The 12930-nt window shown below is 29.0% G+C and overlaps 1 protein-coding gene across 1 annotated transcript in view; it reads left to right on the top strand.

Annotated features, from left to right (window-relative positions):
• LOC100142035 (C3 and PZP-like alpha-2-macroglobulin domain-containing protein 8) overlaps positions 1–12930 on the top strand; it is a 99371-nt gene that overhangs the window by 37272 nt on the left and 49169 nt on the right. The window contains exon 3 of the mRNA XM_015985353.2: positions 8493–8665. Within this exon, the coding sequence (XP_015840839.1) occupies positions 8493–8665 (173 nt within the window). The remainder of the gene's footprint in view (positions 1–8492; positions 8666–12930) is intronic.

The raw sequence follows: 12930 nt of genomic DNA, 5'->3' as shown, positions 1-12930 counted from the left end.
AATGTACAGGGAGCTTCAGAAATAAGCTACAATACACACTTATTTGAAAGCAGTTTTTAATACTGATAATTTTGTTCTAAACTTGTATTTGTACTGCATAGAGAGGTAGAGAGATAAATAAGTTATTATTTTTTTACATTTTTTAATACTAGATATAACTATAATAAAACAATATAATGTAAATATTTATTAAAAGAATAGAAAGCATTTTCTACAAGAATTATTTAAATGATTCAAAAGCAAGATTTTTAATAGATGAAGTTAGAATTTAACACAATAATATCCTTTGTTGTTTTTTGACTAGATAACCTTATAAAGTTACGTCAGGTCAGCTCAGTTTTTGTATAAATCTTTTTTCGTTAAAAATTTTAAAAACTAAAAATTATAGTAAAAATAAGACTATTATTACCTTAAAATGCAAAACTCAAACTTAAATCCTAAATCAAGTTGAATAACTTGAAAAAGTTAAATGGCAAACCCTATTTAATGTTTTTAGTTTTAAAAAATGATTAAATTGTCTATCCAAAAACATAAAGTTCTAAATGCTTAAAGTTAATAACTAAAAAGGTATTTGACTTTAAAAGTTAATTTCAGCTGCAATGTATATCATTCATGAGCATTATTGCTACCACAGAAAACCATCATACCAAACTATAATAACTTTACCACGATTATTTGTTGGAGTTTATACTAAAATTTCAACATTTGCCATGAATATTAAAAAATTAATTATTTTATTGTAATAAAAAACAAATAATGGCCTGAGAGTAACATTTAAGTTATTATTAGCTGAATATTTTACTTTTCCACTATTGAAACAATAATTCATAGTTTGTTAAATGCTTTTAAATGTTTTTAATTTTTAGTCACTCAACTTGTAACAAACTTTTTAATTTTTTTAATTGCAGAGAGTTTAAACATTTTTGTTTTTTTGTTCTTGTATATTTTGTTGATGAAAATTTTTACCACCAAGATTGATTGCTTTGAATAATAAGTTGGAATAGCGTTCTTTTATTGTTGGGTGTATTGTAATTTTTAATTTAAAGTCAGTAAAAAAAAAATAAGTTTCTAGCATTTAAAGATCAAAAATTAATTTTTTCCCCGGCGCATCCACCATATTTTCAACTCAATCAAAACAAACAAACTATTGATTATAATTAAAATGGTTTACTGCTGTTATCGTAAACATATTGCAATAACTAATCATTAACGTTAATTGTTAATAGTAATAGTTTTGCAAGAATTAATGATCGTAAGCAAAGTGTGTTCATTTATTCAAATTTTTTTCTTTGAAGTCAAATAAGCCGCTGTTTCCGTGACAAATGTTTCGCTTTATTACCCTTTTTTCTATATTATTTTATTACCAGCGTAGCGAGATAAAATGACGATATATTTATGCTACATAACGGCCTTCCTACGTTTGCCTACAACCTCCAGCAGACCGAAGCCATTACGAGCGCCGCCTGAACCCTGACCGTCAGCTTTTATTGGCAAATCTTTATGTTTACGCTGCATGGGAGTGTAGTGAGTGGCATAACCTGGCTATATTTTCGTTGGGAGAAAAAAGGGATAAACATCAAAAAAGAAAAATAAATGTCGCATTGTAAAAATGTCGACACTGAGAACCGGATGGTGTTCATGTTACTAGGGGATCTGGGATGATGTTGAACCAATGTTGCATCTTCTATTACTTGTGTTGTAAATTTGAACGTGTCACAGTGCGATATAATATCGGAGAATAAATCAATGCGAAATCTAATATTATGACAAATTTATCAAAGAAAAAGTTAGGAACGAGCGAGTCGGAGGTCGTAACTTATAAGCTCATAGAAAATGTAGCCATCGTATATTACGCTGTATTGGATACAATATTTCACACTTCCAACGAACAAAGACAATTATATGAATTACAAAATGTCTTCACGTGATCGATTTTCCATTTAACAGAAAAGTGTACGAAATTAAGTCAAGGAAACAGTACGTGAGATACACCAAAGAGATTTAACAGACGATAGTTTCACCAGAACAAATAAAATTACTCAAGAGTGTATTTCAAATAAATTGAAAGAAAGTGTAGTATTTTCACACACACTCCAACGTAAAATCTTTAGTGGAAAGGTTTTGCATTAAAATAAATACGAGACTTCACTTGTGATGAAATAATGTAACTAATTCGGAAGTGAAATACGAGGTGATTAAATATTCTTCAAACAAAAATCGCTTGGTACTATGTACTTTTTATTTAATAATAATACAAATTACAAAATTATTTAAAGAGCATATAAATAATACTTAAGACTACAACTAAACTTATAATCTAGAAAAACGTACAAGAGAAAAAAAAAGAAATATAAACATGGGAAAAAATAGTAACAAAACATAATTTAAAACTATAAACACTGACACTGACGCTCAAATAAATTTTTATTTAGCATTTGTTTTCGCAAATTCTTTAAGTACTTATGTTAGAAAGATTAATATTGCTATTATAAATCTTAGCAGAATTAAAAGTAAATCTTCTACAATATATTGATCCGGAAAAGTTTTTTGTAAGGTAAATAAGTCTATTATTAATAAAAAATCGAAATAAAAAATGTTAATTGCAGTAATGTCTGCCACATGCACAAATAAATTATTAAAAAAATATTTTACTGTTTTGATCTCAATAATAAATAGAAAAAAGTTCAAGGAGTAAAACAATCGGAAATTATTATCAATGGTAAGTACTAGGCTTTTTGTTTTTTAAAGAATGTTTAAGTTGGTTTGAATTATTAAAATAAATATTGATATATATTACTCTTCCAAAGGGTTTTACAGCCTGAACATTTATTTGCATTGATTTTTTTTTAAATAATTGTGCATATAGTGTCAAGATATTTAGGTTTTAAATGGCGTACTGCTTGTATCATCTAAAAAAGCTTTACAGCTAGTATTTTTGGTATGTTTTACATAAGTCTAAATCTATATGTTTATGTTCCACATTATTGTTGTTAATTATGTTAATTTTATCAACAAATATCAACACATACAAAGCATTCATCAGATATTTGTATACTGAATTAATTTTACAAATAGACAATAATTGGATATAAATCTAAATGAACTTGTAGTTTATGATTGACTGTAATAGTGTGCTTATTGTTTGGTAGAAAGTACAAGTTTCAAACCCAATTCCAGAAAACTACTTTTAAAACGTATTTGTTATCGAAACAAATTTTCAAATTAAATATTTTACATCACAATTGAACATAAATATTTTATTTTACAATTGAATGTAAATATTTCATATTCTTTTTATTGCCTAACTACCGCTAAAGCAATCAGCGTTCGTTCATTAATTTTTACCTATTATTACAACGTCGAAAGCTCACACAACGTTTCCCGAGACTAGCCTAACATACTAATTCAAAACTAGTTTCGAATTTGAATTTTTTAAACCTAATAAACTAATTTTTAATTTCAGAAATCTTATTTGAAGTGTGTTTGATTTGGTTTGCCACAGAAGCTGTGTTTATTTTTGGATGCAATTTTTAATTTAATCGACTGACAGTTTATACAAAATGTATTTCATGTTTGACATTGATCTGCACATCAATCAGATTTGCTACAAGTCTAAAATAATAACACCATGCAAAATCCCTCTCCAATGTAATTAAAATTTCGTTTGCATCGAACCAATAAAAGAATACAGCTTAATTTTATTTTGATGAAAACATAAAACAATCATCAATCTTGAGTTGTAAAATTTTACGAGCTACTTTAGAAAAAGTAATAAAGACGTAACTATCAACCCAATAACACTCAAGAGACGACTCACAAAGATGATATTTCTGAACGTTTGTAAATGAGCTGCTATAAGTCTTGGAGTGCGGAAGGAAAAGGCACGAATTTGTCTTTGGAGTCAAGCGAGGTTTTTTCATTCTGAAAAACCGTAACATGCGTTTTATGGCTCGTATTGGAAGCTATTAGTTTGACCGTCGTTGCGTCCACAATCATTTTTATAGCCTGGAACTGTCCACATTGTAATAACTCTGGTCTGTTGTAAAAGGGGTTCGTTCGGTGCATCATTCGAACTTTAAATTACTACATAAATTTAAAATGCAAAGTGAACTATCGGGCCCAAGTCTCGGTTTCTCATAATTTCCGGGTCTACTTTATTTTCAGATTACCTTGCGAATAACTCAACTTGCTCAATTCTCGTCCTCGTTTTAACTCGGACGGTTTTTTCCTCACGTAGGTGGAGGTGTAAGGAGCGAGCGAGATAAACAAAGATAAAGCAGTGCATGGAGCAAATCGTGAAAGGATTCTCTGGGCTCATATCACACCTCGTTAAGCACCCTTCTGCACTCTGACGAGGAATTCCAAAATTGCTGTTGCGGGCATAATTAGTTTTTTCGCGAGTATGAGTTACATGATAAAGCGGTTTTAAATTAAATTCGTCGCTGGTAATCAACATACACCTATTAGCCTAATGCAATTTGCCTTAGTAAACAGCGCAAATATGACGAGAAAACGCCAGACGCAAAAACTATTTACTTGTCTGGAAACACCGTCAACTTTGTAATGCGGCTTTAGTCTGGACAACAGAAACAATCAGTAACTCTTGTCTGAATTTTCACCAGGCACAACTGGAACTTTCAGGCTGGAAGCTCATTTGCAGCTAACTTTGTCAAACAACTATCAAAAACTCACAATGTGTTTATTCTTAACTTAATTATAGTCTACGGAGGATTATGACTTAGGAGACGAAACGGCAAGAAAATAGTACGATTAGTAAAAATAAGGGCGCTCGAACGTTATACAGTCTTGACACCAAATTGTTTTAAATTAATTTAAATCCAACAAATTTAGCAATTACTTGGATAAAAATGCAGAACTCTTGAGCTATGCACTCTTAACAGACAAAAAGATTGGTGGCTAAACTTTTAGAGAAAACAACACAAGCTACATTTGTCAAAAACTTAAAAGTATCTGTTACACGAAAAAGCTATACAGAAGTTAATTAACCATTAAGATTTTTCTTCTCAGTACATTTTTGTTTTCAAAATATTTTGTATATTTGTCACTAACTAATGTTTTACCAAAATCGTTTTGCAATTTTTTGTGCACCAGATAGACATATTTTTATTGGCCAATTACTCATTTCTAGGACAAATGAGACACCAGTGAACCGGTTTAAGTGTCGTTTTTTTCACAGAACAGGATTTCGCTATTTTTTTTATCTAAAAATCAAGGCTGATAAAAAAATTTATAAGATGAAAAAATTGTTTAAAGATAAAAAACAATTTAAAATAGAATTTGAGTTTGCTTATTTTCAAAAATTAAGTGTTTGAATAGTGACAAAAAAATTCTGAAAAACTACGTGACTGGAAAATTGAGAATCTGAAAAAACTATAAAACTATAAAAAAGAAACACACTAACAAGTTGAAACATTAGATTCTGAATAAAAAAATTAAAATAGTAAAAGACTAAAAAGCCAAAAATCGTAAAAACTGGAATTTAAAAAACTTAAAAAACAGTAAAAATTCTGTAGATCTTAATGTCAATTAAAAAACTATGAAATTGCAAAGTAAGAACATTTTGATAAGATAAGATAGCAAATCCACGAAAAAATGAAAAATTCAAAAAATTAATACTATTGAAAACTACGAAAATTAAGAGACTAAAAAGCTGGCATACCGGAGCGTGAAAAACAAAAATTTTAAGATGTAAACTAAAATAACTATAAAATTTGATGTAATGATTTTAAACTAAATACTATTAAGAAAATTGAAAAAACATATTATTTTAAATTAGGAAAGTTTAACACAACTGTAGGATATTTATTTGTACATTAAAAAACAGGTTTCATTATGCCAGTCTTGATGCACGAATTAAATTTCAAACGAGCATTCGATGCCGGGAACGTTTTATTTCTGCGTCGTTTCACATCCTAACCTTTAGATATCCGTATTATAGTCAAATATTTATTTGATGGACGGGTTATATTTTGTTTGATTTTCTGGATGCAAATTGATATAAATCATTTGCAGAAAATAAATATGAAAGCTTGCACAGAACGACGTAATTGCTCTAATCAAGAAACTGATTGAATTATTGCAAAGCTCGGCTGTCAATTAACGAGAAGAGTAATAAATGAAACATTTTAATTTCGATGGATCTCATTCGACGTTTTTGCGAATACGTGAAACGGTTTAATTCTTTTGCAGTAGGGCTTTGAAAAAGTTGATGGGTTTTAGCTTAATTTAAAAATAAATGCTCGGCTGCACTTCTTCACAATTAGCAAATTGATGCGGTTGATGAAGGATTTTTTCACACTGATGCTAATTGGATTTCAAAATTTTAAATCTCTCTGATTTAAAATAAAAAAAATTGCAATTTTAAAAGCATTTGTTACATTTTTAATGTCAGGTATTCGAACTGGAAAAAATTGCGCTTTTGGTATTTATTGGATTATTGTAGTGCAGCATATTGTCCATTAAAAATGCAAAAATTTAAAATCTCATACCTTTGAGTTTTATGAAAATTAAATTAAATCAATGATAGCGATTTAATAGCAAAAAGAAAAAAATTACAAATATTCATCCAGTATAGACACATTGTTAACATACTCGTACAATACAAACTCTACCTTCCAATTTTTTTATATCAATACAAAATTCACAATGTTTTTTTTTCTACTTTGGTTTCACTAATTGTTTATTGTGAAACTAAAAATAGGTACAATAAGAACTTTTGTGCAACTCTTTTTACTAAATTTTTTGGAATTTTTTTCATCACCTTAATTTAGTGTGTGATCTCAGATCTGTTAACAGCGTCAAATTAAAGAAAACACTTTGAACAGATCTTGATAAGTTAAACTAAACAAAAACCAACAACAAAAATAAAAAGTACAACAAATATTATATTACATTTTTATAAGATTTAATTGTGGCACTCATTCTATTAGAGCACTCCTTCGTCGTGCTCTAAAACTATTAGTGTCACAATAGTACGTCTTACAAAACCCGTACAATAATATACTATTGTAGGTATTATTATGGTTATTTTTTAGCTGTTTTGTGCAAAAACTCACTTAATTTGGGTAATGTTTTTAAATCTCTAAGATCATTATTTTCTTATAACGTAGAACTATCACACCAAACAGGTCAATTTTAAATTTCAAATAAAATTTTGGCATCATAATGTCATTTCGGATGCCATTAGTTTTTGAGTTGTGACGTTGTTTTATTTTTTTCAAATGACAACCAATTTTTTTGGTTATTGTTTTTGATAGTACAGACATCTATGGTAATAATAAATCAAAATTAATAAAAAATTAAATTAAACATAAAATATAAAATTTATTGACAATTACACAAAAAGAGCTTTATCTTTCCGTTTTGCTGTTACTATATAAAGAAAATTATTTTTGCATATTTTTTTAATTACTGAACTTGAAAACTGTATTATTACTGTTACTATTATTTATTACTATTAAACTTTAAGTCAAAAAAAACAAAAAACAATCAACATAAATATAACAAAAATAGAAAGATAATGCTATTTGTATAACATTTTCAGTATTTTTTCATTTTATTTTTTTCATTTTTTACTTTATTTTTTATACTTTTTGCTCGCTATAGTGAGAAAAAAAATCGATCACTTTTAACATTGCATTTATTTGTTCATGTCATTTCTTAAGTCAAGGATTTTTTTGAAAAATAACAACAAAAATATAAACTTTATGTTACTTTTGAATCAGTCTGTATACATCAATATTTTAATTCTACAAAATCAGGGTTTATACAATTAATAAAAAAAATAAGAATTTGTTTTTTAATAATTTACTTTCCTCATCTGAGTTTGTTAACTGATGCTGAAAATTAATGCAAATAAATTGTTATACTTTTCAATGTTTTTCTTTTATTTTTTTTTAATATGGCAATATTTTTTCTTTTTTTTTACCTTACTTTTACCATTTTCGATCGTTTTATTATGTCTTTCAGCCAGAACTTCACAAGTCCGCATACATTTTGTAGAACAACTCAAACAAAATTACAAAGGAAGGTTTAAAATGACATTTCTGTGGCTTTTTTGTACAGATTTATCTTTAATAGAAGTTCTACTAAAACCTGATTATTTGTTGTTATTTTCCAGCATTAAATAGTAATTCATGCGATGCAAACTGTCGTCTAACATAGTCAGCTTGCAAGTTATGGCCTATTAAATACGAAATGTTTGGCTATGAGAATATATCACAAAGCGATAAATTCATATTAAAAATTTGCGAGGCGTGCTCCAAACGAATATAAAACTACTAAATGTAAACAAAATGCTCGACCAAACCGGATTTGCATAACCCATTCGGAAGACAAGAAATGATAAACAGTTCGACATACATTTTTGCATTTCAAATAATTTCGAGTTTTGAACAGTTAGAAGAAATTCAGGCACACGTTTGTCGGAAATGTTTACAATTGTGTAGTAAAGTTGTATATTTTATTTTCAGAGGCTTTTCTGTAGTGGCTCCCGAACTAGCCGTACCTGGAAAAACGACAGCTGTTCTGGTAACTCTACACGGTCCAACGAGTCTCCGACCTCTCAACGTTACCCTCCGGCTCCTTCCAGATGCTCAAAAAGGGACAAACCAACAACTCGTTGAAACCACTCAGGAAATAAGAGGTGAGTAGTCCGATATTAAATTCTGTTTCTCGGGATTAAATATCTCGAAGAATTTCGCTCGCGCACCAGTTTTCTATAAATAAAATCAACACACTCGAAACTTCAAAGTTGGAATTAAATATCGAAGCTTCGAATTACTGACACGAAAATACAATTAGATTAGCGCAACTCGTGTGGACCCAAACCTGGAACGATTCCTTGGTTCATTCGACTTGTTTTTGCGCTCCTCGACTGCAAAATTTATTTTCCACAAACAAAGATCACGGAAAGCTTCATCGATTTCAATACGCAACTGGGTAATTTCATTTCCTGTCTCGGTTTATTGCCATCATGTCGAATTTGACGTAAACAAATTTGGGAGAATCTGTCCGCTGCCATGATTGATGACGGCACGGAATATATTGACCAAAGCTCGATTTTTAATCTTTTTGCCAGACGGTGTCCACATTTTTTTCTTAATTGATCGATTTATTTTGGCAAAAATAAGATATCATGCAGCGGTACAGTGAAGGGTTGTTTATGTCGTGAAAATAGCCCAGTTGTCAGTTGTGGCGTTTCATCTGGAAAAGCTTATGTCTTGGAAAAAGTTTCAAATAGCTGCCGTCTATCACACTAAGAACATTGCTGCTTTATGTTGCGTTGTTTATAAAGCAAGAAATACTTAACTCGAGTGTTATACGAGTGCTTACAATAAACTGGTATTAGGGTTGTTCAAGAATATACCCGATAATGCATGTTTATCCTTAAGCTGATGACGACGACAAAAAATTTCCACAACATAAAATAAAATTGCAAAGCGTAAATTTTTTCTTTTAGGCAAAGATGTGTTTTACGTAAAATTTGTCCTAAAGTTGTAGGGTTATAATTTATAATAAATTTATTCTCACATAAATACTAGACTTTTTCCAGACTTGGCTTTTAAGCCACGGTAACTTCAAATATACGGTGAGCTTGCTAGAAGTATTTTGTTGTGCATGTTTTCAATCTGTTACAATAAATACCAATTAATTAAAAATATAAAATATCCTAAATGACATTAATATTAGTTGCATTTGGCTTTATATTACTAATTAGCAAAAAAAACTCTAAAGTTATCCAATCCAACTAATAAAAAAATTTAATTACAAATATTTGCCCGGCGCATCCACCATTTTTGCATATACACTATATATTTATTTTTAATTAACAAATTGTATTTTGCTAATTAATAGTAGTTTTTTTATTAATTTAATGCAAAAACTATAAAATTATAGCACGAAATTATATTACAATTTGAAGGCAAGTTTGAATTAAAAACCTCAAAAATTTTGTTTGTTTTAATAAAAAATACCTCTGGCCCTGTAATTAAGTCTACTTTATTTTTTGGTCGACTTAAGAAATACTGAGCCGTATGAGTAAAGTTTTGTAATTTCTTTTACTTGCAATAGTAAAATACAGACGTAATTTATACTTTATTAGACAGAAAGTGATAAAACTATAGTAAAAAATTTTGCTACACTTTATTCATGCTACCAAATAATTTTTGGCGAAAACTTAACATTAATTAATTAACTGAATAAATTTACTTAGACAAAACTATAGAAAAATTAAATTTGGAAAAATTTAAAAAACATAAAGTACTTAATAACACACATTGAATTCATTTAAACTATAAGTTTTTAAAATATTAAAAAAATATGTTTCTATTTGATTCAACTTGTATTTGACTTATTCTAAACATTAAAATTAGATGTATTTGGCTTTTTATTATTAATTGGCAGAAGAAATTTAAGGTTAGTTTAAACGATTAATAAAAAAATGTATTGCTAATATTTGCCCGGCGCATTCACCATTCTTGCTTACACACTATACATTTTTTTTAATTTCACATTTATTTTTAATGATCACATTTATTCATTAATTATCGTTCTTTAAAAATTCAAAGAATAAACCAGAAAAATATAGTTCGAAAAACCACTATTTACATTTACACTTACATTTGTCACAGTTTAAAGTCAAATTTAAATTAAACAACTTACAATTTCTCTATTGCCAGCCCCGAAATTACGTTTACTTGATTTTTTGTACGACATAAGAAATAATGGTGCATGTTAATAAAGATAAATAGCTTGTATCAAAAATATATTTATATTTGTACCAGAAAAAAAAGAAAAAATTGTAGTATTTATATTTTATTTATACCTAGTAACTAATAATTTTTTGCGACTAAATAACAGTCACTAATTGATTAATTTAAATTAGATAAAAGTATAGAATAATTAAAAAAAATATCGAAAACATTAGACAGTATAGTCAATAACAAATGTTGAGTTGAATTAAGTTAAATTTAAAGGTAAAGTTTTTAATGTACTACAATTATACTTTTACTAGAGTAACGTTGAATTCGGTTCATGTAAATGCTCATGATTTTTTTTTAAATAAATATTAAAATTAGATGTAGTTGGTTTTTTATTATTAATTGGAAAAATAACTTTAAAATTACCCAACACAATTAATAAAAAAAAATAATTGTAAATATTTACTCGGCGCATCCACCATTTTTTGCTTACCAACTAAACATTTCGCACATTAAAAATTTACTCTCATTTTTAATTTGCAAATTTTATTTTGTTTGTTAATAAGAAGTCGTTTTTTATGAATTTAAAGGACAAACTTATGTGTTGCAATTATTACAATTTAGTGACAAATTTGAATGAAATACCTTACAAATTCTGTTTGTGCTCTCGTAGAAAATCTCGAATTCACATATCCCTAATCAGACAAACAGAATACACTCGAGCTTAACTCAAAATTCTCTCTATGTTTCCATTTAAGTTCGAGTCACTTAAAATGATTTACGATTTTCTTATCCGTATTTGACACACTATTGAAACACCTAAAGAGAATAAATTTCCAAGACAGTTACAAATACGAGGCATAGAATCTGCGTTTGGCTCTTTTCCGTCTGACTTAATGGCCAGGAAATTACAATAATGCTACGAGTGCAAAGAGCGTAAGAACACGAAGCAAAGGAAATTAACTAGCGGTAGTTCATCAGCTAGGCCTAGACGAATTAACGCCGCTTTCGGAATTTATGTGAAGAGTTGAAGATAATTATTCCAACACGTTGTAATTTTATTAATAAACCAAAATGAAAACAACGTTATTGATAAAAGCGAAACTTTGCCTCATCCATTTTTAACTCACTTGAAATGAACACAGTTGGAACAAACGCCATGAAAGGTTTATTACTGGCTTTCAATTACAAAATATGCTATCGCAACTCTTTTATTTTTAACCTCTGGATTAGCCTGGCTTTTGAATCAAAGTGGAACATTTTGCGCCAAGTAAAAAATTTATGCCGGGCTGCAGCAACAAAGCATGTTAATGTTGCAAAAAATATAATAACAATGTCTCTGATAAAAAGTTAAAATAAACGTGAAGTCACTTCGTTACTTGGCCTTAATCCGGCGAACCCAATCTGTAACGTTCCAATAAAAGGAATTAAGTCCAATGCAATCGATTTACCAGAAACAGACATTACTTATTTACTCAAAATGTTTTCCCCGCTTGGCAGATCTTTAATTCCAAATTACAAGGAATGTTTTCGTGTTTTGCCTGTTTTTTGGTAATTTAGGCAAATAATTCAAGTGTATTCACCGGTTTTTAAACACAAAATACATTTTAATCCAGCTTGATGACGTGCACATCAAACAGACTGATCCAAACCTAATGGATGGATTTGGAGTCTCTAGAGCCTCGTTAGTGATAATCGTCTTTATATTAGCCTTTGTGAGAGTAATACATTAATTTATTCATTGTTTCGTCATTAGTCGCTCTAAATACATATTAATATTTTCGAATGAAATTTTAGAATAACAAAGCGATGCTTTCCTTCGTTTTATTAAAAAAAATTGAAACTATTGAGTTGTTCCTTGCACGATTCAGATAAATGCGGCGGAAGTACGGCACGTTAAAAGACGAAATTAGTTTAAATATAGTTGAAATTGGATTTTTGCTCGCTCTGGAGGTATTCGATAGGAAGAGGAAGTAATGTAATCAGAAGTCGACATGCATTTTATTATCATTACCCCGAGATTGAAATTCGTCGAAAATTACCGTATCATCTCGGTTGCCGGATATTGATAGAGCTTATTAGTCGAATACATCCGTATCAGTCTGAGGCTGCCTCCATCTATTTATATTAATTAATGGACGAACGTGGAATGAATGTTGATGAGATTTGGCTAATATTGATGGCGAAGAGGGCTGAACTAATGGTGAAA

This window comes from Tribolium castaneum, chromosome 4, assembly GCF_031307605.1.
Source record: "Tribolium castaneum strain GA2 chromosome 4, icTriCast1.1, whole genome shotgun sequence".
Lineage (NCBI taxonomy): Eukaryota > Metazoa > Arthropoda > Insecta > Coleoptera > Tenebrionidae > Tribolium > Tribolium castaneum.
Note: the sequence above shows the minus strand (reverse complement) of the source record. Positions and strands in the feature narration are given on the sequence as shown.